The sequence below is a fragment of the Bos indicus genome, chromosome 9 (genome assembly GCF_029378745.1).
Source record: "Bos indicus isolate NIAB-ARS_2022 breed Sahiwal x Tharparkar chromosome 9, NIAB-ARS_B.indTharparkar_mat_pri_1.0, whole genome shotgun sequence".
Classification (NCBI taxonomy): Eukaryota; Metazoa; Chordata; class Mammalia; order Artiodactyla; family Bovidae; genus Bos; species Bos indicus.
Window position 1 is genome coordinate 43034923 of NC_091768.1, and position 22387 is coordinate 43057309.

Sequence of the window (22387 nt, forward strand, 5' to 3'; positions counted from 1 at the left end):
TAGTCAACATCAGTAATATAAACCAACAAGATTGATATGTACCCTAACAGAATATACCCTACAGTACCCAAGAATGATTCTGTTTTATCCTGCCTCTGTTTATACTCAGTTGATTTACTTGTTTTTGGTATAAAGTGATAAATTAACACCTTTACAAATATATTTCAGAATAACAATGTTTAAACTGCATATGAAAAATTTGGGGATTTTGCAATTAACATGGCTAACCAAGGGGCTTCCCTGGTGGCTCAGTGGTAAAGAATCTTCCTGCCAGTGCAGGAGACATGGGTTCAATCCCTGATCCAGGAAGATCCCGTATGCTGCTGAGCTACTAAGCCTGTGTGCCACAGCTGTTGAACCTGTGCTGTAGTGCCCCAGAGCTGCAACTACTGAAGCCCGCGTGCCCTGGAGCCCATGCTGCACAAGAAAAGCCACTGCAATGAGAAATCTGTGCACCACAAGGACAAGTAGCCCCCACTCACTGCCACTAGAGAAAAGCCCATGCAGCGAAGAAAACCCAGCACAGCCCAAAATAAATAATTAATAATAAGTTAAAAAAATTTTAAAAGATGGCTAAGGTATGAGCTATACATGACATTATCAGCATGATATAATGGTTCAAACCACATATCAAAATATGAGTCATATATGACAAGCTATGAGCTATTCATGACATATCAGCATGATGTGAGATAATGGTTCAAACCACAGATCACATCCTGCTTATTGGTGGGTGGTGAAATCGATTTAGTAAGTAACTATTAACACCTTTTTTTTTTTATGAAATACAAAAGAAAATAGGAATAATTAAACCTTTGTTTTATAAAGCTTTTCATTCATTTTTATACATATGCATGTATACATGTACTGTGTCATGATGTAAAATACAGTTCTTACTCTGGGTTACCATTTAAAAATTTTGAAATCCAGTACTACCAGGCAGTGTCCTAGCCAGCAGCATCCTCAGTTGCATGAAATACTCTACTATGATTCTGGTGTTCTGAAGAGTCACACTGTGAACTTCTCAAAAGTGGAATTAACTTTTCAATAAAATCATACTTGGAAAACACCACTTAACATCACTGAGAGGGCCCTCAAATGAAGAAGCAGTGAAAGCAAAATGTAGGTTATTGGCCACATGGGGAAAAGTGTGCAGATCACTGAAATGGCAGACATTATTTTCTTCAGAGAAAGTCCAGTCATAACAAGGTATGTTTTTGTTGTTATTAGTCACTCAGTCATGTCTGACTCTGCACCACATGGGCTGCAGCACACCAGGCTTCCCTGTCCTCACTATCTCCTGGAGTTTGCTCAAACTCATGTCCATTGAGTCGATGATGCTCTCCAACCATCTTATCCTCTATCATCCCCTTCTCTTCCTGCCCTCAGTCTTTCCTAGCATCAGAGTCTTTTCTAATGAATCGACTCTTCGCATTAGGTGGACAAAGTATTGGAGCTTCAGTTTCAGCATCAGTCCTTCCAATGAATATGCAAAAGCATCTCCTTTTTCTTTATTTCTTCTGAAAAGTTTGATCTTGATGTCAGCATTTTAAATTACCCGCCACTTTTTCAGGAACCTAATTATTTGGAAGGAAAGTTATGACCAACCTAGATAGCATATTCAAAAGCAGAGACATTACTTTGCCAACAAAGGTCCGTCTAGTCAAGACTATGGTTTTTCCAGTGGTCATGTATGGATGTGAGAGTTGGACTGTGAAGAAAGCTGAGCGCCGAAGAATTGATGCTTTTGAACTGTGGTACTGGAGAAGACTCTTGAGAGTCCCTTGGACTGCAAGCAGATCAAACTAGTCCATCCTAGAGGAGACCAGTCCTGGGTGTTCATTGGAAGGACTGATGCTGAGGCTGAAACTCCAATACTTTGGCCACCTCATGCGAAGAGTTGACTCATTGGAAAAGACCCTGATGCTGGGAGGGATTGGAGGCAGGAGGAGAAGGGGACGACAGAGGATGAGATGGCTGGATGGCATCACCGACTCGATGCACATGAGTTTGGGTGAACTCCGGGAGTTGGTGATGGACAGGGAGGCCTGGCATGCTATGATTCATGGGGTTGCAAAGAGTCGGACACGACTGAGCCACTGAACTGAATTATTGTTTAAATAAATGATATTTGTCACTGCTCAGTGACAAACACAGCCTATCATACACCCTCATTCAAAAAGTAAGCAACTTTTGAATTACTTTTGTATTGCTAATAAAAGAAATCCACAATTTTGGCTAATTGGCTATAACTTACTGCACAGGCCTCCCTGGTGGCTCAGACCGTAAGGAAACCTCCTGCAATGCAGGAGACCCGGGTTCAATCCCTGGGTCAGGAAGATCCCCTGGAGAAGGGGATGGCAACCCACTCCAGTATTGCTGCCTAGAAAATCCCATGGACAGAGGAGCCTGGTGGGCTACAGTGCATGGGGTCACAAAGAGTCGGACACAACTGAGTGACTAACACACATACAATTGCACATTGTAATTGACATTCCTTACAAATGTGCACAGTATAGGTGCACATTTAGGTATTTCTGATCCTGGGGCTTACTGTTGATACAGTTACCTCTTACCTAGATAAGCAAACTGAGCCCCTAAGAAGTGATGCACTGGCCCAAGGTCATGCAGCTCATCTGTGTATTATCCTTCTAGGTGATCAAAGACAAATAAATGGCCTTTTTCTCTGTATGGCCATCACTTCTCTCACTAATACAGTACCAGGTACATAGTAGGCTATCAACACATGTTTTTGAAATGAGTGCACTACCCAATGTAATATTAAATTTCAAACTTTATATGCAAGCCATTTCCCTGAACTTGTGGACTATTTGTTTTATCAGCTGTGATTTTTTACTTTTCTGTAGTTCACTGAATTTTCATGAACCCTTTTGACAAATGTTACCAGTAGTTAGAGTTTATAAACCAATGTATCAGCTGTTCTAAATTAAAAATTAAGATTATCAATTTGCTTAGTTTTTGCTGCACCTGTCCTACTGGTAGTGCCATTTCTCTCTCTGCTCTTCCCCCTTAGCCAGAAAGAACTTCCAGCTCACTTGAACAGATTGCCATCCCTCCCACAAATAAGCACGGCCTTACACATTTGGCAGCATTGAAAAGACTCCCTTCAAAAAGCCGAGTTAGAAGCTTCTTCCAGAACTCCTGTGAGTTAGTGGTGTGTTTGCTACAACAGACTTTTTATCATTGTCTTCATTAAACCTGGTCCTTGTCTGGTAGGAAGGAGTGGAGAGAACCGTTCTTTCATAGCCTTCATCAATGGCTTATTAAAGCCACTCATTTATACTAATCAGCATACAGATTAGGGCTCATCTGGGTGGTTTGTGCCCAGGTGGTGAGTGAGCAGATTCACCCTATATTTGGCCACTGCTGCTGCTCCCCATGTTCTTCAGAGATTGCTTCTCCACTGAAGCTGCCAGCCTGGAAGCTCTGGCCAGGTACTGAGGACTGAATCCACCTGGAACCAGATAGTTTGCTTACACCCAGTTTGTAAATGATGAAGTGCTTTACAAATGTTAGATATTACTGGCCTCTATGGGAGAGCGCTCATCCTTTACCAGTCCTCCTGTACTTTACCTTGGTGATATAAGTAAATCTTTCATCTTTAAAAGCATCTCTCAAATACTTTGTGCTCCATTTGAATGTAGAGGAATAGAAGTGTGAAGCAAGTGGCTCTGATTACTGTTAGCAGGCTATTTGGCATCCTTTACCTATAAAAGTATTTTTCTGTAAAATGTTTTCACTGAAAATATAATTTCTGTGGCTTAAAAAAAAATTCTTGACAATATCCCTTCAAATGCCAAAGCTCTTTGAAAAGGACGTATTTGCACCAAGTCCATCTTTTGTTCCTCCCAAGAATTAATTCTCCCTCAAGGGTGTTTTACCTTTGCTACCGCTTCATGCTTTGCTATTTGTTCCTAGGGGCTGGGGGAGGAATGCAATAAATTTGTGCATAATTAATGCCATGAGCACGGCAGATGCATGCACACACATGACTGTTTCCTTTGCTAGCAGCTGTTAAAGAGTACTAAAGGCTGAGGGGCTGTGTGTTCTTTTGCTTCCCAGATAGCATGATGGATCATACATTGTCCTGTCATTCCAAACTGTAGTAAAAAAAAATCATTAAAATAACCTTCCAGTGCAAGTTTTTGAAAGGTATAAAATCTTTATAAATTATAAAGATTATAAATAGATTATAAGACTATTATAAATAGTCTCCACAGTTTTAATATACCAGGCAGATTAAGTACATAGCGACCTTTTTAAAGTGAATTAAAATACAATTATACCACCTTCTTATATAAACTCAGAAAGCTTATGATGGCTTAAGTTTCAGTTGAGCCACATCAGTTTAGAATTAACATTTTTCCAAAGATGTGGTTGCATTTTACTTTAAATTTAAAATAGGCACTCCTTTGCTGAAACCAAAGTGGTCTGGTTTACTAGTGAAACATCTACAACTCTGTTGAGTCTGTTCCATCTGTCAAATGCTAACTGACAGTACTCCTGAATCACATTTATTGAGAAGGGCACAAGTTGTCTGCACAGAATGCTTATTACCAGTTCCTGATCTTATTTTTGCGAATCCAGGGACTTTCTGTTGCTATATTCCGTAAATCAATTTGTGGACACAGCTTAGCTTGAAGCCTTTCTGAGGCTAAAGCAGGGTGTGCTTCCTCCTGTCCCTCTGCCTTAGAAGTAGGTTTTCTGTTGTATCTGATTATAAAGGTAAGATATATAAAGGGGGGAGAATATGTAATACATTATATAGTAAGTGATTATAAATTTAAGCAAATTAGAAAAGTTGAAAAAAATTTAATTAAAAACATCTAGACTCTTACCACTTACAGATTACATTATTATTATTATTATTTTGTTGTATCAGACTTTTCTCAGCATACATAAACATTGATTGAGCTGATTTTTTTAAAAAGAATACCTGTCATGTTATTCTATTTTGTAACCAGCTTTTCTTTTTCTTTTCCTTAAGAATATGTTACCGACATCTTTGTAGAGCAGTGAGTGAGGATGCCACCTCCTACTTCTCTCAATTTCTAATTTTTAAGATGACAATTTTATTATAGCTTAGGGCATAATAATCACAACACTTTAGTTTTTCAGTTGAAAAAATTGTTGAATTGTGGTTATCCTTGCCAAAAGATAAAGAATGAAGCAATGACATATTCCCCTGCAACTGGTAAAATTTGTCCCGTGAATTAACCATTTAACAAAGCCATTCCAAAGATCACTTATATCGGATCTGTAATTGTGCTAAGGTTCAGCTGCATCTAAAAAATACCTAATCTTTAATCTTCGGTGAGAGAATAGTGATTAAAATGGGAAAAGATCAACATTTTGCTTGAGAACAGCAATTTGATGTCCACTTCATTTCTTATGCAGCCTTCTCCCTGGTAGCCAAAAACAAGGTGGCAGGAGAAACCAGCTCATAACACTGACATGGGGAATGGTTACGACTTCTGGCTCACTGAGATCTAAGGCGTTACTTAGAAGATTGGAGATAGTGTATGACATTGCCGCAGAGTCAGACTTAAACACATGACACAATCCATTTTTGTGCAAAAAGCAGTTTTGCATCTGCCTGTACAGGTAAGCTATTCTGCTGTTCTCACAACCTCTAGAAATGAAGAAACATGTTTCCTGTTTGATTACTCTGTAGGCAGTAATAAACTCTCTAAAGTTTATTATAAAATAAACTTTATATTATTGATAATGACAGTCATATAATCTGAAATAGTGATTCAAAAAACTGTAAGTCAGTGTTAGAGACCTCTGATTTTGGTTAAAATAGTCTTTTCATGTGTTCAGTTGTTGAATTAAAACCCACTTTCTTCCCAAATATCTGGACACACTTTAATCTTGGTTTCCATGCTGTGCCTTTCATCTGTCTAACTTATATTGTACACTCCCTGAGACTATGTTCCAGATTCCCTTCTAAGTGCTCTACATACTTACTCATTAGAGAAGGAAGGAAGCAATATGGTCAATTATGCCGTTATTGTTTGTTGCAACTTTGCACTTAAACCTGTTATTGTTCTGAATTCAATATATATGAGTTATTTCCAAGTATTAGAGCCCTTCAAGACCAGAATTTAGCAGTGTGACCTTTAATTGACCCAACTAGGACTTCTTTGCCAGTTGGTGGAGTGGGCTGCCAGTCATTATAGTTTAAAAAATGGAAATGACTTAAAGTGGTTTAAAAAATAGAAATAGTTTCATTATAATTTCAGATATTAGAACCAAGAGGGATTGTGTACAAAAAGTTTCACAAAGAAAGTGATCATTAAAGTTTAGTTGGAGGGAAAGGTCCATGTGAAGAGAACAGATTAAAAATAATATCATGAGCAAAGATGTCTCATCAGTTTACAAAAAAAGCAGTTTTCAAATTAATTTCTTCATTATAAATACTAAGATTTGCATTTCTAAACTCAGGATTTTATTTGTTTATTTATTTATTTTTTAACTCAGGATTTTAGAACTGGAAGAAACTTCAAGGAATTATGCTTTGCAACTGCCGCCCCCCCCCCCCCCATTTAATAGTTGAGGAAAACCAAGATTCAGAGAAATAATTGATTTGCCCCAAATCTCACAATGAAATTGGTAGTTAACGCCTTGCAGTAAAATTTAGATCTTCTCCCTTGTAGTGTTTTGCTTTATTTCATTACAGCTCTCTAATCTGTTGGGCTTCTGAGGGTGGCTAACTTCGGGGGTCTTTTTAGCCTATCTTTTTCTAATAGAAAGTATTTGCTTGCCCCGCCTATCCTCCTCTGCCCAAGGGCTTGGAACAGTAGTCCTTGAATCCTTCTCAGGGTCACTTCTATCTAAAGCACCGAAGTGTGGCAGTTAGGCTATAGGTTCTTCTCTGGCTATCATTATCCTTGCTACTGTAAATTTTAGATAGGTTGCCTAAACAAATCATTCCTCAAGAATCTGAGGCAGGAATTGGGGATGGAGGGGAGAGCTCATTAAGCAAGTGCCTTTTTAAAAAATTATTTACTTACTTACTGCTGTGCTATGTCTTTGCTGCTGCATGGTCAGTGGCTTCTCGTTGCAGAGCATGGGCTTCAGTAGTTGTGGTGCCTGGGCTCAGTAGTTGTGGCTCCTGGGTTAGAGCACAGGCTCAATAGTTGTGGCACGTGGGCTTAGTTGCTGCATGGCGTTTGGGATCTTCCCAGATCAGGGATTGAACCCATGTCTCCTGTATTGGCAGGTGGATTCTTTACCACTGAGCCACCAGAGAAGCCCCCGGTGCCTTCTTATATTTAAGTACAGTAAATATCTAAACAGGTGAATGCCTATAGTAGTAAGCCATGTAATGAACAAAAAAGATCGGATCATTAAATGTTCTTATTAACATATATACGGGCTGATAGCCCTATCATCTTCCTAGAAATATTTGTGGTTCTAAAGGAGAATGGTACACATCTTTTTGGGGTATAATTTTAAAAGTAAACATTTAAAACAGTGGAAAGATACTTAAGTGTGTGCTGGATAAGTCACTTTTGTCTGGGACACAAGCAGCTCCCTTAGGCTATTCTGCTTTTTATACTCTCCTACCTTCCTGGACTTGTTAACCAAAGCGAGTCCAAAGTTTTTTCTTTGATGGCTGTTGTTGGCAATGGAGGTATTATATTCTGCTTAAGCAAGGATGGTCATTTGGAAGTACAGGTCACTTATAAATTATAAATTTGTAAATACAGGTATATTTGCTAATTGCATTAACAGAAAAAGAATCAGAAAATAAAATGTTTTTGTTGCTTCTTCCTGGTCTGGAATTTCAGAAAGTAAGGGAACACAATTCTGGTTATCCAAAACCCAAGTCCACTGTTAAAATTAGTGTCGGAGTTTCTTTTTGTAAATCCCTCTTCACTTTACCAGTGCTGATCTCAGACCTCAAACTGTTTCAAAACCATAACATTCTTAGTGACTGATTGATCTGTATTATGTGTCCAGCCATCAGAGGGACCTTGGGATGTTGCTTGTGTAAACTGTAATCCAATCTGATGCTGTGCATTTAGTTACAGTCTTTCATAGACCTATTGGCGATACTCTATCCTCCTGGATTTGAGAGCAGAGCTTATCTGATACCTTCAGGGGGAAAAAAAATCCATTCATTTTTCTCTTTTCCCCACTTAAATAACTCAACACATCTGGTAACACTGTAGGATCATTGTCCTTGTAGTTCCTCTGCAGCTTATATTGCTACAATATTTCTTAAGTATTTGGTTACCTAAAGGGCAATGCGATTGAAAAAAAAAAAGACTTTGTATAGGTCTTACAAATTAACCCATCTGCAGAGCTAGAAAAAAAATATCCCTTTAATCAGCAAAATTTCCATATCAGCAGCCTTGTGTGTGTTATGCAGGATGAATGTAAATATAAATTTGGAGATACATGCTTATGTGTTAAAATTTTAAAGCATACCTTTCTACAAATTAATGTCATTTACCTCTAAGAAAATGTTTATTAAATCCAAGGTACCTGAGGTTGAAGTAACTTGTTGTTTGAGTCTGTATCCTTTGGCTTAATAATGTCTTCAATTACAAGAATGATAAAAGCTGAAACAAAATCCTTTCATTCAATCAGAACTAAGCTAAATTTTAGGAAGCCAAGAGTGGGAATTTGATATAAGACTGCATAACATAGAGAGCTAAATATACAAGATAATAAGACTTGGTAAGAAACAGATAGGGTTTCCTTGAGAATTGTTGTTTGAAATGACTGCATTGAACATTATAATAAATACCACTATTTTATCCTCTTGAATTATGGTTTATGCAAACAGCTCTAAATTGTACAGTAGTTCCAAGGAGACCATTGCTGTTTTCTGCTTGTTTTTCATTCTGGAACAAGTTCAAAGCTGTTGATTTTGTTTGATTTTTTAAATAGTCTAAGCCTTGAAAATAATACAGGTTAGATGAATACAATTTTACTATTACAGTTCTATTAAAATTTTCAGTGTTGTAGTACATTTGACCCAAAGGCCCTATACCAAATATATCCACAGCACATTTTTAGTGCACCAGAATGAACACATTAGAAAGGTTAACTGTTCTTTTGCTTTTGCTTTTCTTTCTGTGTTAAGTATGAAAATTGGCATTGTGATGGCTCCCAGAATGGCGATATTGAAAAAGTATCCACCTGACAGAAACAAACATTCAGAAAATAAATTGGGTTCAGATTTTATTCATTATCTGAAATTTAAACTTATGTTCAATATGACTGTTACTGGTTTTTCACATATTAGTTAAATGCTATGCTTGTAAGATTTTTTTTGTTTGTTTGAATTGTGACTGGAAAAATTGGATCACAGCTCTAATATCCAGGTGGACAATGCCATTTGCCAGGATTTTTGTGCATAATCCCCCCTTTTTTTTCTATCAAACACAATACTCCCTTGCAACTGAGCCTCCTGAGGCAGTCTGAGGTAAAAATGGGGATACATTTTTTAAATTCTTCTGATTTTTTTCTTGTTTTCTTGTTTTTTAGGTTGTGGAACTTTTAGCAAGTGCTCTTATGGATTTGGTACAAGGAGTATACTATGAAAATTCTACTTTAGCAAAGGTAAGGATTTGGTACTCATTATAAAATGTTAGATTAAAAACCCTCATGGCAGAACTAGAATTGAGCGAAAATGTCATTCTTGTTTTGTGTTTAGATTAGTGTTTTGGCTACAAATTCATGGCCATACGCTTAGTACATAGCAGATTTAGCCAATTAAAACAACCTCTTATCCTCTGGCTGGATTCACAGTCTGCTCCGTCTGCAGCAGCCCAGTAGACACCAGGATGCTTCTGGCTGGCAGGTAGCACTGTCAATAAGGCAGACAGGCTGGAGAAGCAGCTCATGGTGAGGTGCTGGACCCAGGCTTTCCTCGGAAGAAGAGGCTTTCCGTGTCCCAAAAGTGTGGATGTGATCCCAAGAAGGTGACCTGTTGGGGGCATAAGGGAGGAATGTCTTTTATATCCAAGATCTAGAATTTACTGCACTATTAGATTCTCTATGATAAGATGTAGAGTGATTGCACAGTTGGATTATTTTGATTAATTTTATAGATCTAGAATTAAGGTTTTTTGACTCATTTAGCAGGACATCTCAAAAAGGGTTATGTTTTATTTCCTTAAAATGCAGTTATTTCATTTCAGCAGGATATTGAATATGAAGCAATTGCTTCATTGACCACCACCATCATTTAACATGTTATATGCTATTATAAGGGACTCCTTTATTAGTGTTTCATTATTCTAACTTCTTTAGCTTTCTGCATTAGCAAGATTCCACTCACTAAAATTAGGAAAAATATGCATGTATGCACATCTTAAGCTTTTTGACATTTCCGTTTGAAAAAAAAGAAAGATAAATTTTACTGGAAGTGAAACATAGGGCATGAGCAACCTGGATATGAAATTTTAAATTTAAAAGTATAACCCAGGGATTCTGGATGGCTCAGAGAGTGGTTAGTGAAATATGAAGAACGGTACCTTGAACATCTGCTAACATTTGGTTCAGGGAACACAGTTCCTGGCAGGCATATCTTAACTTCAGCTATGTAGCATAGTGCTGTGTGGTGACTGGCAGGATATATGACCACAGTAGACCCCATTGGCTGTGTTTTTCAAAAACATACCATGGTTCTCTGCCACGGCTGAGGGTAAATAGCAGTTTGTAAATGGAGGACCTGGTCTAGTTCCACTCATAAAAAGACACCTCACATAAAGTATGAGGAAGATGATGGTAGGTAAGCACATAATGGGCATCCCTGGTGGCTCAGTGGTAAAGCATCCACCTGCCAATGCAGGAGACCTGGGATTGAGCCCTGGGTTGGGAAGATCCCCTGGAGAAGGAAATAGCAACCCACTCTAGCAATCTTGCTTGGGAAATCCCATGGACAGAGGACCCTGGCAGGCTTCAATCCACAGGGTCGAACAGTGTCCAACACAACTTAGCAACTAAACAACAACAAGCACGTAACACTATGGTAAGTAATTCATGAGTGTCTTCCTTGAAGTCTTCACAGTAATCCTGCTAGCAGAGACTACTGCTCTGCCCATTTTACATCTGTGAAAACTGAGGCTTAGAAAAGATTAATGTACCCATAGTCATACAACTTGCCAGTTGAGATTTGAACTTAAGAACTCAGCTCTTAACCTCTCATCCTGTACCTTAATGAAACCTGATCTGCAAGCATGCCTCTGCCATACCTGAGATCCCACCATATATGATGATTGCAGTGACCTCTTCTGGCAGTTTTGGAGAAGGAAATGGCAACCCACTCCATTATTCTTGCCTGGAAAATTCCACAGACAGAGGAGCCTGGCGGGCTGCAGTCCGTGGGGTCACAAAGAGTCAGACATGACTGAGTGTGCATGCATGCTTCTGGCAGCATTGTTTTTCCCCTGGGATATTTCTTAGGTGTTTATTGGGATTCCCTGGTGGCTCAGATGGTAAAGCGTCTGCCTGCCTAGATAATTCCATGGATGGAGGTGTTATTAGGTTGGTGCAAAACTATTTATGGTTTTGCATTATCAAAATTTGCTGTTTGTTATTGAATACGTTCTTAAATAAATGTGATTATGTTATATATCGGGCTTCCCTAGTGGCTCAGCTGGTAAAGAATCTGCCTGTAATGCAGGAGACCTGGGTTCGATTCCTGGGTTTGGAAAAACCCCTGGAGTAGGGAACGGCTACCCACTCCAGTGTTCTGGCCTAGAGAATTCCATGGGCTGTATAGTCCATGGGGTCACAAAGAGTCGGACACGACTGAGCAGCTTTCACTCACTCACTCATGTTATACATCATTTTAATGCGCATTTCTTGCTTTATATTTTTTGCTAATGACTTATTACTTGCTACTTATTTTATATTTATTTTAGACTGTGGAAATGATGTTAGACAAAAAGCAAATTCTAGCAGTTTTCTTATTTGAATTCCAAATGGCTTGGTTGTAAAGCAGCAGAGATCATTTGCAGCTTCCTTGGTGGCTTAGAGGGTAAAGCACCTGCCTGCAATGCAGGAGACCTGGGTTCAATCCCTGAGTCGGGAAGATCCCCTGGAGAAGGAAATGGCAACCCACTCCAGTACTGTTGCCTGGAAAATCCCATGGACAGAGGAGCCTGGGAGGCTGCAGTCCATGGGGTTGCAAAGAGTTGGACATGACTGAGTGACTTCACTTCACTTCAGCACATTTGGTCCAGGAACTGCTAATGAACATACAGTGCACTGGAGGTTCAAGAAGTTTTGCAAAGGAGACAAGAGCTTTGAAGATGAGGAGCGCAGTAGCCAGCCTTTGGAAGTTGACAACAACCAACTGAGAGCGATCGTTGAAGCTGATTCTCTTACAACTACACGAGAAGTAGCCAAAGAACTCTACGTACGCCATTCTATGATCATTCGGCATTTGAAGCAAATTGGAAAAGTGAAAAAGCTCCGTAAGTGGGTAGCTCATGAACTGACTGCAAATCAAAAAAGTTGTTCTTTTGAAGTGTCATATTTTCTTATTTTACACAACAACAACGAACCATTTCTTGATCGGATTGTGATGTGCAAAGAAAAGTGGATTTTATATGACAACCAGTGACGACCAGCTCAGTGGTTGGACCGAGAAGAAGCTCCAAAGCACCTCCCAAAGTCAAACTTGCATCAAAAAAAGTTCATCGTCACTATTTGATGGTCTGCTGCCTGTCTGATCCACTATAGCTATCTGAATCTTGGAGACACCATTACATCTGAGAAGTGTGCTCAGCAAATCGATGAGATGCACAAAAAACTGCAATGCGTGCAACTGGCATTGGTCAACAGAATCAGCCTAGTTCTTCTCCACGACAGCGCCTGACCGCATATCACACATTCAACACTTCAAAAGTTGAACAAATTGGACCACAAAGTTTTGCCTCATCCGCCACATTCACCTGCCCTCTTGCCAACCAACTACCACTTCTTTGTGTGTCTCGACAACTTTTTGCAGGGAAAACGCTTCCACAACCAGAAAGCAGAAATTGCTTTCCAAGAGTTCATCGAATCCCAAAGCACAGATTTTTATGCTACAGGAACAAACTTATTTCTTGTTGGCAAAATTGTGTTGATTGTAATGGTTCCTATTTTGATTAATAAAGCTGTGTTTGAACCTAGTTATAATGACTCAAAATTCATGGCCCGAAACTACAATTACACTTGCACCAACCTAATAGTTCCATATAAGATATTAATGTTTTGTTGTTAAATATCTGTTAAGTTTTAAGTGAAAATGTTATTGTTGATCTTAAGGTTTTTGACTTATTTACTCTTACCATTTGTCCATTATAGTTGCTACAGTTTATTAATAACTTTGTGAACATCTGTTAAATACTTTCTGTATTTCAGGCAGAACTACTAGCAACAACAATAATAAATGCTTAGCACTTTACAGTTTGCTTATACTTTCTTTCTACATAATCACCTATGAAAACGGTATCATTTCTTGGTATACCCATTTTATAGAGGAAAAAGCCTAAAATTCAGAGATGACAAACGCCAGGAAAACATAGTGTCTGGAAATGGTTAACACATGTTTGACAGTGACATGATCCGAACCCAGGTTTTTTTGACTCCAAGTCCCGTATAATCTTTCTTCCTGGGAAAGAGAAGAGAGGTAGCAACAAAGTCTTCGATGAACCACCTGTTAGTAGGCACCAGTTGCTGACTTTGATTATCTAGTAAATTTTACTCAGAAGACTCTAGCAATGCTTTGTCATCTGTCCTCTTTCCCTGCTACCTTCCCAGACACTTCAGAATTTTTTTAAGCAGTTACATTTCTGAATATAGCCAAACCATTTAAAGAGCTGTTCTTTTTTTATAACGGAAACAAAAATGCATAGTTGAACTGAAGCAGAAGTCCTTCTTGATGCCTCCATTTGCTCTTTAGGACCAATTTAGGTTAACCACATTTCCCTTCCTAACCAGAAAAATTCTGGGTTTTTTACCCTCCTTCTGAGTGTGCTTTCCATTGTAGTGGCTCTTCAGAATTTGGTTTTTCTAACTTGGCCCAGGAGTCACTTCAGAGGCAGAGAGAGCACTGCCCCACATGGAGTGCCTTCAAGGTTTTCATGTTCTGACACGATTGGGAAGCAGCCACAAGTGGAGGTCATGTGGAAAGTGAGTTGCACAACCTCCTCTCCTGGGGCCAATTCGTACACAAAAGAATTGCTTTGTGATTTAAAATGAGCTGCAAACCATTTCATCTCTCCAGGGATAAGAGGATACAATAGTGGTCTGTTTTCTCCCTCCTTAGTGCTCCTTTCTTAGTGCAGTGATGAAGAAGCCGGGTAGTATAAAAATAGCTTTCTATGGAGTAGTATCTCTGACTAGAGTAGATGCATTAAAACAAATGGAGGGGAGTTGTAACTAAATATGTTAAAAATCACCTTCTCTGGAAGTTTGTAGAGTAATTACCTAATCCTCCTTAAAACTATGAAAATTTATGTGACTTATGTTAGTAATGCTTAACAGATTGTATGTAAATTGGGATTCAGTGTTATTTAGAAAATTCATCCTTGTGCTATCCTTTGCAAATAACATTTTTATTTTTGTATTTTTGCTAGTTTGTGAGCCATTTCTTCCTTGCAATAAAAATTAGTCATTGTGCTTTTTTTAGTGTTTATATCTTCCTTCCATTTACCTGTTTTTTCTTTTCTTGTTAACTAATTAAACAAAGAAGCACATCAGATTTAAAAATACACTTTAAATGGTCATTTGCCATGCTAAAAGTTCCCTCGTTAACATTCTATTCATATTATTCACTGTGCATACTAAATATTTTATAGATTAGCTAAAGTTGCTTTGAATCCATAGGCCATTATATCTAAAATCTTTTTAACACAATTATGTTATTATTATAACTTAGTTTCTAATTAGAAAAGTAAATACGTGTTCGTTAACTAAAAATTGACAGCACAGGAAAAGGTCGAAGAAAATAAAAATTATTTTATATAAGCCATCCCCCAGAAATGAATCATGATTACATTCTAGTGTATTTCCTTCTAGCTTTCATTCTGTATTCCTCCCATTTTTTTTTAATTTCTCCCATTTTTGAGTTATTATTGTATATATAATTTTTTCATTCTGATTTACTCCCCAGGATAGTCATTTTTGTTACTAAAAGTCTTCAAAATATCTAATGGGTATTTAATATTTCTTCATTACTTTCATTCATATACTGTACTATAATTTACTGAACCATTCCACAGTTTTTGGACACTTACTTTGTTTCCTTTCCTTTTTTTTTTTTTACTAATGTAAACGATATTATGATGAACATTTTAGCGTATATAACTTTGCTGTATTTCATACTGTTTGCTAAAAAAGTTCTGAATGAAAGTCACATTCTTGAATCAAAAAGTAAGAATATTTTTAATATATCCCTATGCAGAAAAGGACTACTGTCCTTAAAAAAAAAACCTGCTTGTAGGGTTAGCCTTTGGCTAGCATCTGGAAACTTGGATTTTAGAAATGTTTCCCCCATTCTCTAACTGATAAGGGCAGTTCACTGTACCTAAACAGTCTCTGCCAACAGTATGGTTTATGTTGATCACCTACTTTCCTTCTGAGAGTCTAGAGTTTTGGTACATGCTAGGCAGAGGATACCTACATTGCCAGCTCCAACCAAAACCCTGAGGACTGAGTCACCAGTGAATATACCTGCTAGACAGCATTTCACGTGTGTTTCATATGTGTTAATTCTTGGAGTAATTAATCACATCTTTTGTGACTCTACCAGAAGAGGAAGAATTCTTAACACCTTATACCTGGTTTCCTCCAGTCTTCATCTCATGCACCTTTTTCCTTTGCTGGTTTTACTTTGTATCCTTTTGGTGTAATAAACCATACCTGTGAGTTCAACTATATGCTGAGTCCTGTGTATCCTCCTAACAAATCATCAAACTTGGGAGTGATCTTAGGAACCCCAACACTGACTTTTTCTGATTTTTTATTGTTTATTTCCCATCCACTCCTGCTCCCTCCTTAGGAATCTAATCAAGGTCCTCTGCAAGGCATGTGTCTTCAATTTCTATTGCTGTTGAAATGGGGAACAGCAGACTTCTTCCCTATTTTCAGAGGTTTAGTCACTAAATCATGTCCAACTCTTTTGGGACCCCACGGACTGTAGCTTGCCAGGCTCCTCTGTCCATGGGATTTCCCAGATGAGAATACTGGAGTGGGTCACCAGTTCCTTCTCCAGGGCATCTTCCCAACCCAGGGATCAAACTTGCGTCTCCTGAGTTGCAGGCAGATTCTTTACCATTGAGCCACTAGGGAAGCTTCTATCCACTTACTTGTTTTATCTTTATGTTTATCTTATTTTGATTCTTGTGCAACTTTCAAGTAAAACATGAAAATAAGCTATTTCAGTCCACTAGGAAGTTGTACATTATCTCTTATTTGCAAAAGCCTATGCCACCATCTAATATATAATAAAGAGATAAACAAGCTAAGTTTCCGCCATTGAAAACCATAACAGGAGGAAAATGTGAACAAAAATTTTATCTGGGAAAAATCAGAAAAAATATTAAGATCATGATACTTTAGACAAGCATTTAAGTATCTTTCATATTTACCCACATAGTTAATATCTACAGTGCTTTTCATTTCTTTGTGTTGATCCCAATTTCCATGTGGTATTTTTTTTTTCTTCCTAAAAGATGTATTTTAACACTACTTATAGTGCAGGCCTGCTGGTGATTAATTCTTTCTTTTGTGTGTCTGAAAAAGTCTTACTTCAACACTGCTTTTGAAAGATATGTTCACTGGATATAGAATTCAAGATTGATAATTTTTTTTTCTTTCAGTGTTTTAAAGGTATTGCTTCATTATCTTTTCACTTAATTGTTTCCAAAACTGCTGTTTGTTCTTCTGTACATAACGTGTGTAAATTTCTCTGGCTGTTTTTCTGATTTTCTTTTTACCGCTGGTTTTGAGCAATTGGATTATGATGCCTTGTGTCATTTTTCTTTTTATTTTCATGTTTCTTGTGTCTGTGGTCCTTTGAGCTTCTTGGTTCTGGTGACTTTATTTTTTTTTAATCAAATTTTGAAAATTTTTGGTCATTTTATCTTAAAATATTTTTTGATCTTTCCTTCTTTCTCCTCTATCATAGGGACTCCAGCTACATGAGTAATAGACTGCTTGAAGTTATCACAGAGTCCACTACGCTGTATTTTTTTTTTTGTTCCCCTGTAATTTTCTTTTTGTATTTCATTTTAGATAGTTTCTGTTGGTATGCATTCAAGTTCACCAGTTCTTCCATGCTTCTACTTAACATACTCAGTATTTGTTGTAGCTCCCAGACCACATGGAAAATATTTTACTATCCCTATCTACTAATTCTATCATCTGTGTCATTTCTAAGTTGATTTCAATTCACTTATTTTATTCCTCATTATGTGTTGCTATTTTCCTCCCCATTTGTTTTTTCTTGCATGCTTGGTTATTTTTGATTGGCTGCCAGACACTGTGAATTTTATTGTTTGATGCTAGACATTTTTGTGTCTCCATGAATATTCCTGAACTTTCTTCTGGAATGCAGTTAAGTTACTGGAAACAGGTTGATACTTTCAGGTCCTACCTTTAAGCTTTTAGAGGATCAGAGTAACATTTAGTCTAACATTTTTCCCGCTGCTAAGGCAAACCCTTCAGAGTAGCCTACTGATACCCTGTGAATTGTTTTCCCACTCCAGCTGATGGGAGCAGGAGCTATTTTTTTCCCCCACACTTTGTAGTTTCTTTGCACCCATTGGCAATACTCGGCTTGTTATTCAGTTGCTCAGTCATGTTCGACTCTTTGTGACCCCATGGACTGCAGCACGCCAGGCTTCCCTGTCCTTTATCATCTCTTGGAACTTGCCCAAACTCATGTCCATTGAGTCAGTGATGTGATCCAACCATCTTGTCCATTGTCATGCCCTTTTCCTTCTGCCTTCAGTCTTTCCCAGCATCAGGGTCTTTTCCAATGAGTCAGCTCTTCGCATCAGGTGGCCAAAGTATTGGAGTTTCAGCTTCACCATCAGTCCTTCCAATGAATATTCAAGACTGCTTTCCTTTAGGATGGACTGGTTGGATCTCCTTATAGTCCAAAGCACTCTCAAGAGTCTTCTCCAACACCACAGTTTGAAAGCATCAATTCTTTGGTGGTCAGCCTTCTTTATGGTCCAGCTCTCACATCCATACATGACTATTGGAAAAACCATAGTTTTGACTCTACAGACCTTTGTTGGCAAAGTAATGTCTCTGCTTTTTAATATGTTGTCTAGTTTGATCATAGCTTTTCTTCCAAGGAGCAAGGATCTTTTAATTTAATGGCTGCAGTCACTATCTGCAGTGATCTTGGAGCCCAGGAAAATAAAGTCTGTCACTGTTTCCACTGTTACCCCATCTGTTTGCCATGAAGTGATGGGACTGGATGCCATGATCTTAGTTTTTGAATGTTGAGTTCTAAGCCAACTTTTTCACTCTCCTCTTCTACCTTCATTAAGAGGATCTTTAGTTCCTCTTTGCTTTCTGCCATAAGGGTTATATCATCTGCATATCTGAGGTTATTGATATTTCTCCCAGCAATCTTGATTCCAGCTTGTGCTTCATCCAGCCCAGCATCTCCCATGATGTACTCTGAACAGAAGTTAAATAAACAATATACAGCCTTAACGTGCTTGTTTCCCAATTTAGAAACACTCTGATGTTCTGTCCCCAGTTGTATGTTGCTATTGACCTGTATACAGGTTTCTCAGGAGGCAGGTAAGGTGGTCTGGTATTCCCATCTCTTGAAGAATTTTTCCATGGTTTGTAGTGATCCATACAGTCAAAGGGTTTAGCACAGTCAATGAAACAGAAGTAGATACCCTTCTGTATTCTCTTGCTTTTTCTATGATCCAATAGATGTTGGCAATTTGTCTCTGGTTCCTCTGCCTTTTCTAAATCCAACTTGAATATATGGAAGTTCTCAGTTCATGTACTGTTGAAGCTTAGATTGGAGAATTTTGAGCATTGCTTTGCTAACATGTGAAATGAGTGCAATTGTGTGGTAGTTTGAACATTTTTTGGCATTGTCTTTCTTTGGGTTTGGAATGAAAACTGACCTTTTTCAGTCCCATGGTCACTGCTGAGTTTTCCAAATGTGCTGACATATTGAGTGCAGCACTTTAACAGCATCATCTTTTAGGTTGTGAAATAGCTCAACTGGAATTCCGTCACTCCACTAGCTTTGTTTGTAGTGATGCTTCCTCAGGCCCACTTGACTTTGCATTCCAGGATGTCTGACTCTAGATCAATGATCACACCATCATGGTTATCTGGGTCATGAAGATCTTTTTTATATAGTTCTTCTGTGTATTCTTGCCACCTCTTCTTAATATCTTCTGCTTCTTTTAGGTCCATACCATTTCTGTCCTTTATTGTGCCCATCCTTAAATGAAATGTTCCGTTAGTATCTCTGATTTTCTTGAAGAGATCTCTAGTCTTTCCCATTTTACTGTTTGCCTCTATTTCTTTGCATTGATCATTGAGGAAGCCTTTCTTATCTCTCCTTGCTGTTCTTGGGAACTCTGCATTCAGATGGGTATATATTTTCTCTTCTCCTTTGCTTTCCCTTCTCTTCTTTTCTCAGCTATTTGTAAGGCCTCCTCAGAAAACCATTTTGCCTTTTTGCATTTCTTTTTCTTGGGGATGGTTTTGATCACCGCCTCCTGTATAATATCATGAACCTCTGTTCATAGTTCTTCAGGCACTCTATCAGAGCTAATTTCTTGAATCTATTTGTCTCTTTCATTGTATAATCATAAGGGATATGATTTAGGTCATACCTGAATGGTCTAGTGGTTTTCTCTACTTTCTTCAATTTATGTCTGAATTTTGCAATAAGGAGTTCATGATCAGAGCCACAGTCAGCTCCCAGTCTTGTTTTTGCTGGTTGTATAGAGCTTCTCCATCTTGGCTGCAAAGAATATAATCAGTCTGATTTTGATATTGACCATCTGGTGATGTCCATGTGTAGTATCTTCTCTTGTGTTGTTTTAAGAGCATGTTTGCTATGACCAGTGCATTCTTTTGGCAAAACTCTGTTAGCCTTTGCCCTGCTTCATTTTGTACTCCAAGGCCAAGCTTGCCTGTTACTTCAGCTATCTCTTGACTTCCTACTTTTGCATTCCAGTCCCCTATGATGAAAAGGGCACCTTTTTGACTGTTCGTTTTAGAAGGTCATGTAAGTCCTCACAGAACTGTTCAACTTCAGCTTCTTTGGCATTAGTGATTGGGGCAGAGACTTGGATTACTGTGATATTGAATGGTTTGCCTTGGAAATGAACAGAGATCATTCTGTTGTTTTTAATATTGCACCCACTTACTGCAGTTGGGGCTCTTCTGTTGACTATGAGGCTACTCTATTTCTTCTAAGGGATTCTTGCCCACAGTAGTAGATATAATGTTCTTCTGAATTAAATTTGCCCATTCGAGTCCATTTTAGTTCACTGATTCCTAAAATGTTGATGTTCACTCTTGCTATCTCCTGTTTGACCACTTCCTGTTTACCTTGATTCATGGACCTAATCTTCTAGGTTCCTATGCTATATTGTTCTTTATAGCATTGGACTTTACTTTCACCACCAGACACATCCACACCTGAGCATTGTTTCTGCTTTGGCTCAGCCTCTTCATTCCTTCTGGAACTGTTTCTCTGCTCTTCTACAGTAGCATATTGGGCACCTACCAACCTGAGGAGTTCATCTTTCAGTGTCATATCTCTTTGTCTTTTCATACTGTTCATGGGGTTCTCAAGGCAAGAATGTTGAAATTATTTGCCATTCCCTTCTCCAGTGGATGACATTTTGTCAGAACTCTCCACCATGACCTATCCGTCTTGGGTGGCCCTGCATGGCATGGCTCATATTGGGTTAGACAAGGCTGTGTGTGATCCATACAGTTATTTTGTTTCATTTTCTGTGACTGTGGTTTTCATTCTCTCTGCCCTCTGATGGATGAGGTTAAAAGGCTTGTGGAAGCTTCCTGATGGGAGGGACTGGCTGTGGGGTAAACTGTGTCTTGCTCTGGTGGGCAGGGCCATGCTCAGGAAATCATTATTCCAATTTTCTGTTGATGGGTGGAGCTGTCTTCCCTCCCTGTAGTTTGGCCTGAGGTCAAACTGTGATAGGGTTAATGGAGGTAATGGCAACCTCCTTCAAAAGGACTTAGGCCAGCACGCTGAGGCTCCCAGGACTATTTATTCAGTGCCCCTGATGGTCAACTTCTGCCTCCGCCAGAGACTCATGGACACTCACAGACAAGTCTGGCTCAGTCTCTTGTAGGATCACTGTTCCTTTGTCCTGGGTGCTGGTGTGCTCAAGGTTTTGTTTGTGCCCTCCAAGAGTCTGTTTCCCCAGTCCTGTGGAAGTTCTGTAGTCAAATCCCACTGCCCTTCAAAGTCAAATTCCCTGGAGGTTCTCAGTCCCTTTGCTAGATCCCCAGGTTGGGAAATCTGTTGTGGGCCCTAGAACTTTTGCAAAAGTGTGGGAACTTCTTTGGTATAATTATTCTCCACTTTGTGGGTTGTCTGCTCAGCAGCTCTTCAGTGGGGCTAATGGCGACCTCCTCCAAGAGGACTTATGCCACACTCTGTGCCTCTCAGGTGTGCTGTAGCCAGAGCCCCTGTGTCCCCGGCAGGCCAGTGCTGACCTGTGCCTCTGCAGGAGACACTCAAACACTCAAAGGCAGGTGTGGCTTAGTCTCATGGGGGTCACTGCTCCTGTCCCTGGGTCCTGTGCACACAAGGGTTTTGTTTGTGCCCTCTGAGCATCTCTGGTGGGTATGAGGTTTGTTTCCAAACACAGTTTTGCCCTGCCTACCGTCTTTCTGGGGCTTCACCTTTGTCCCTGGACATGGGATATCTTTTTTGGTGGGATCCAATATTCTCCCATTGATGCTTGTTCAGCAGCTAGTTGTGATTTTGGTGTTCTTGCAGGAGAAGATGAGCACACATCCTTTTACTCCACCATCTTGGTTAAATGCTTGGCTAAAGAACTGTATTAGGCCATTTTGAGGAAGTGCTTATTAGTAAACTTCAATTGCTACTATGTCTACAACAGCACACTGAGTGCTACTAGAACACTCAAAACAAAGCTACCACAAAAAACACACAGATGCTCTTGGGGATCTGATGATACATATGTGTGTGTGTTAGTCACTCAGTTGTGTTCAACTCTTTGCAACCCCATGGACTATAGCCTGCCAGACTCCTCTGTCTGTGGAATTCTCCAGGCAAGAATACTGGAGTGGGTAGCCATTCCATTTTCCAGGAGATCTTCCCATCCCAGGGATTGAACCCAGGTCTCCTGCA

At 39.0% G+C, this 22387-nt stretch overlaps 1 protein-coding gene across 5 annotated transcripts in view; it reads left to right on the forward strand.

Moving 5' to 3' along the window:
• PDSS2 (decaprenyl diphosphate synthase subunit 2) overlaps window positions 1–22387 on the forward strand; it is a 286547-nt gene that overhangs the window by 173521 nt on the left and 90639 nt on the right. For all 5 annotated transcript variants that reach the window (XR_002181420.2, XM_019967269.2, XM_070796007.1 and 2 more), the window contains one exon: window positions 9526–9600. Coding sequence is in view for 4 of the 5 variants with exons in the window: in XM_019967269.2 (XP_019822828.2) it covers window positions 9526–9600 (75 nt within the window). In the remaining variant the exon portion in view is untranslated. The remainder of the gene's footprint in view (window positions 1–9525; window positions 9601–22387) is intronic.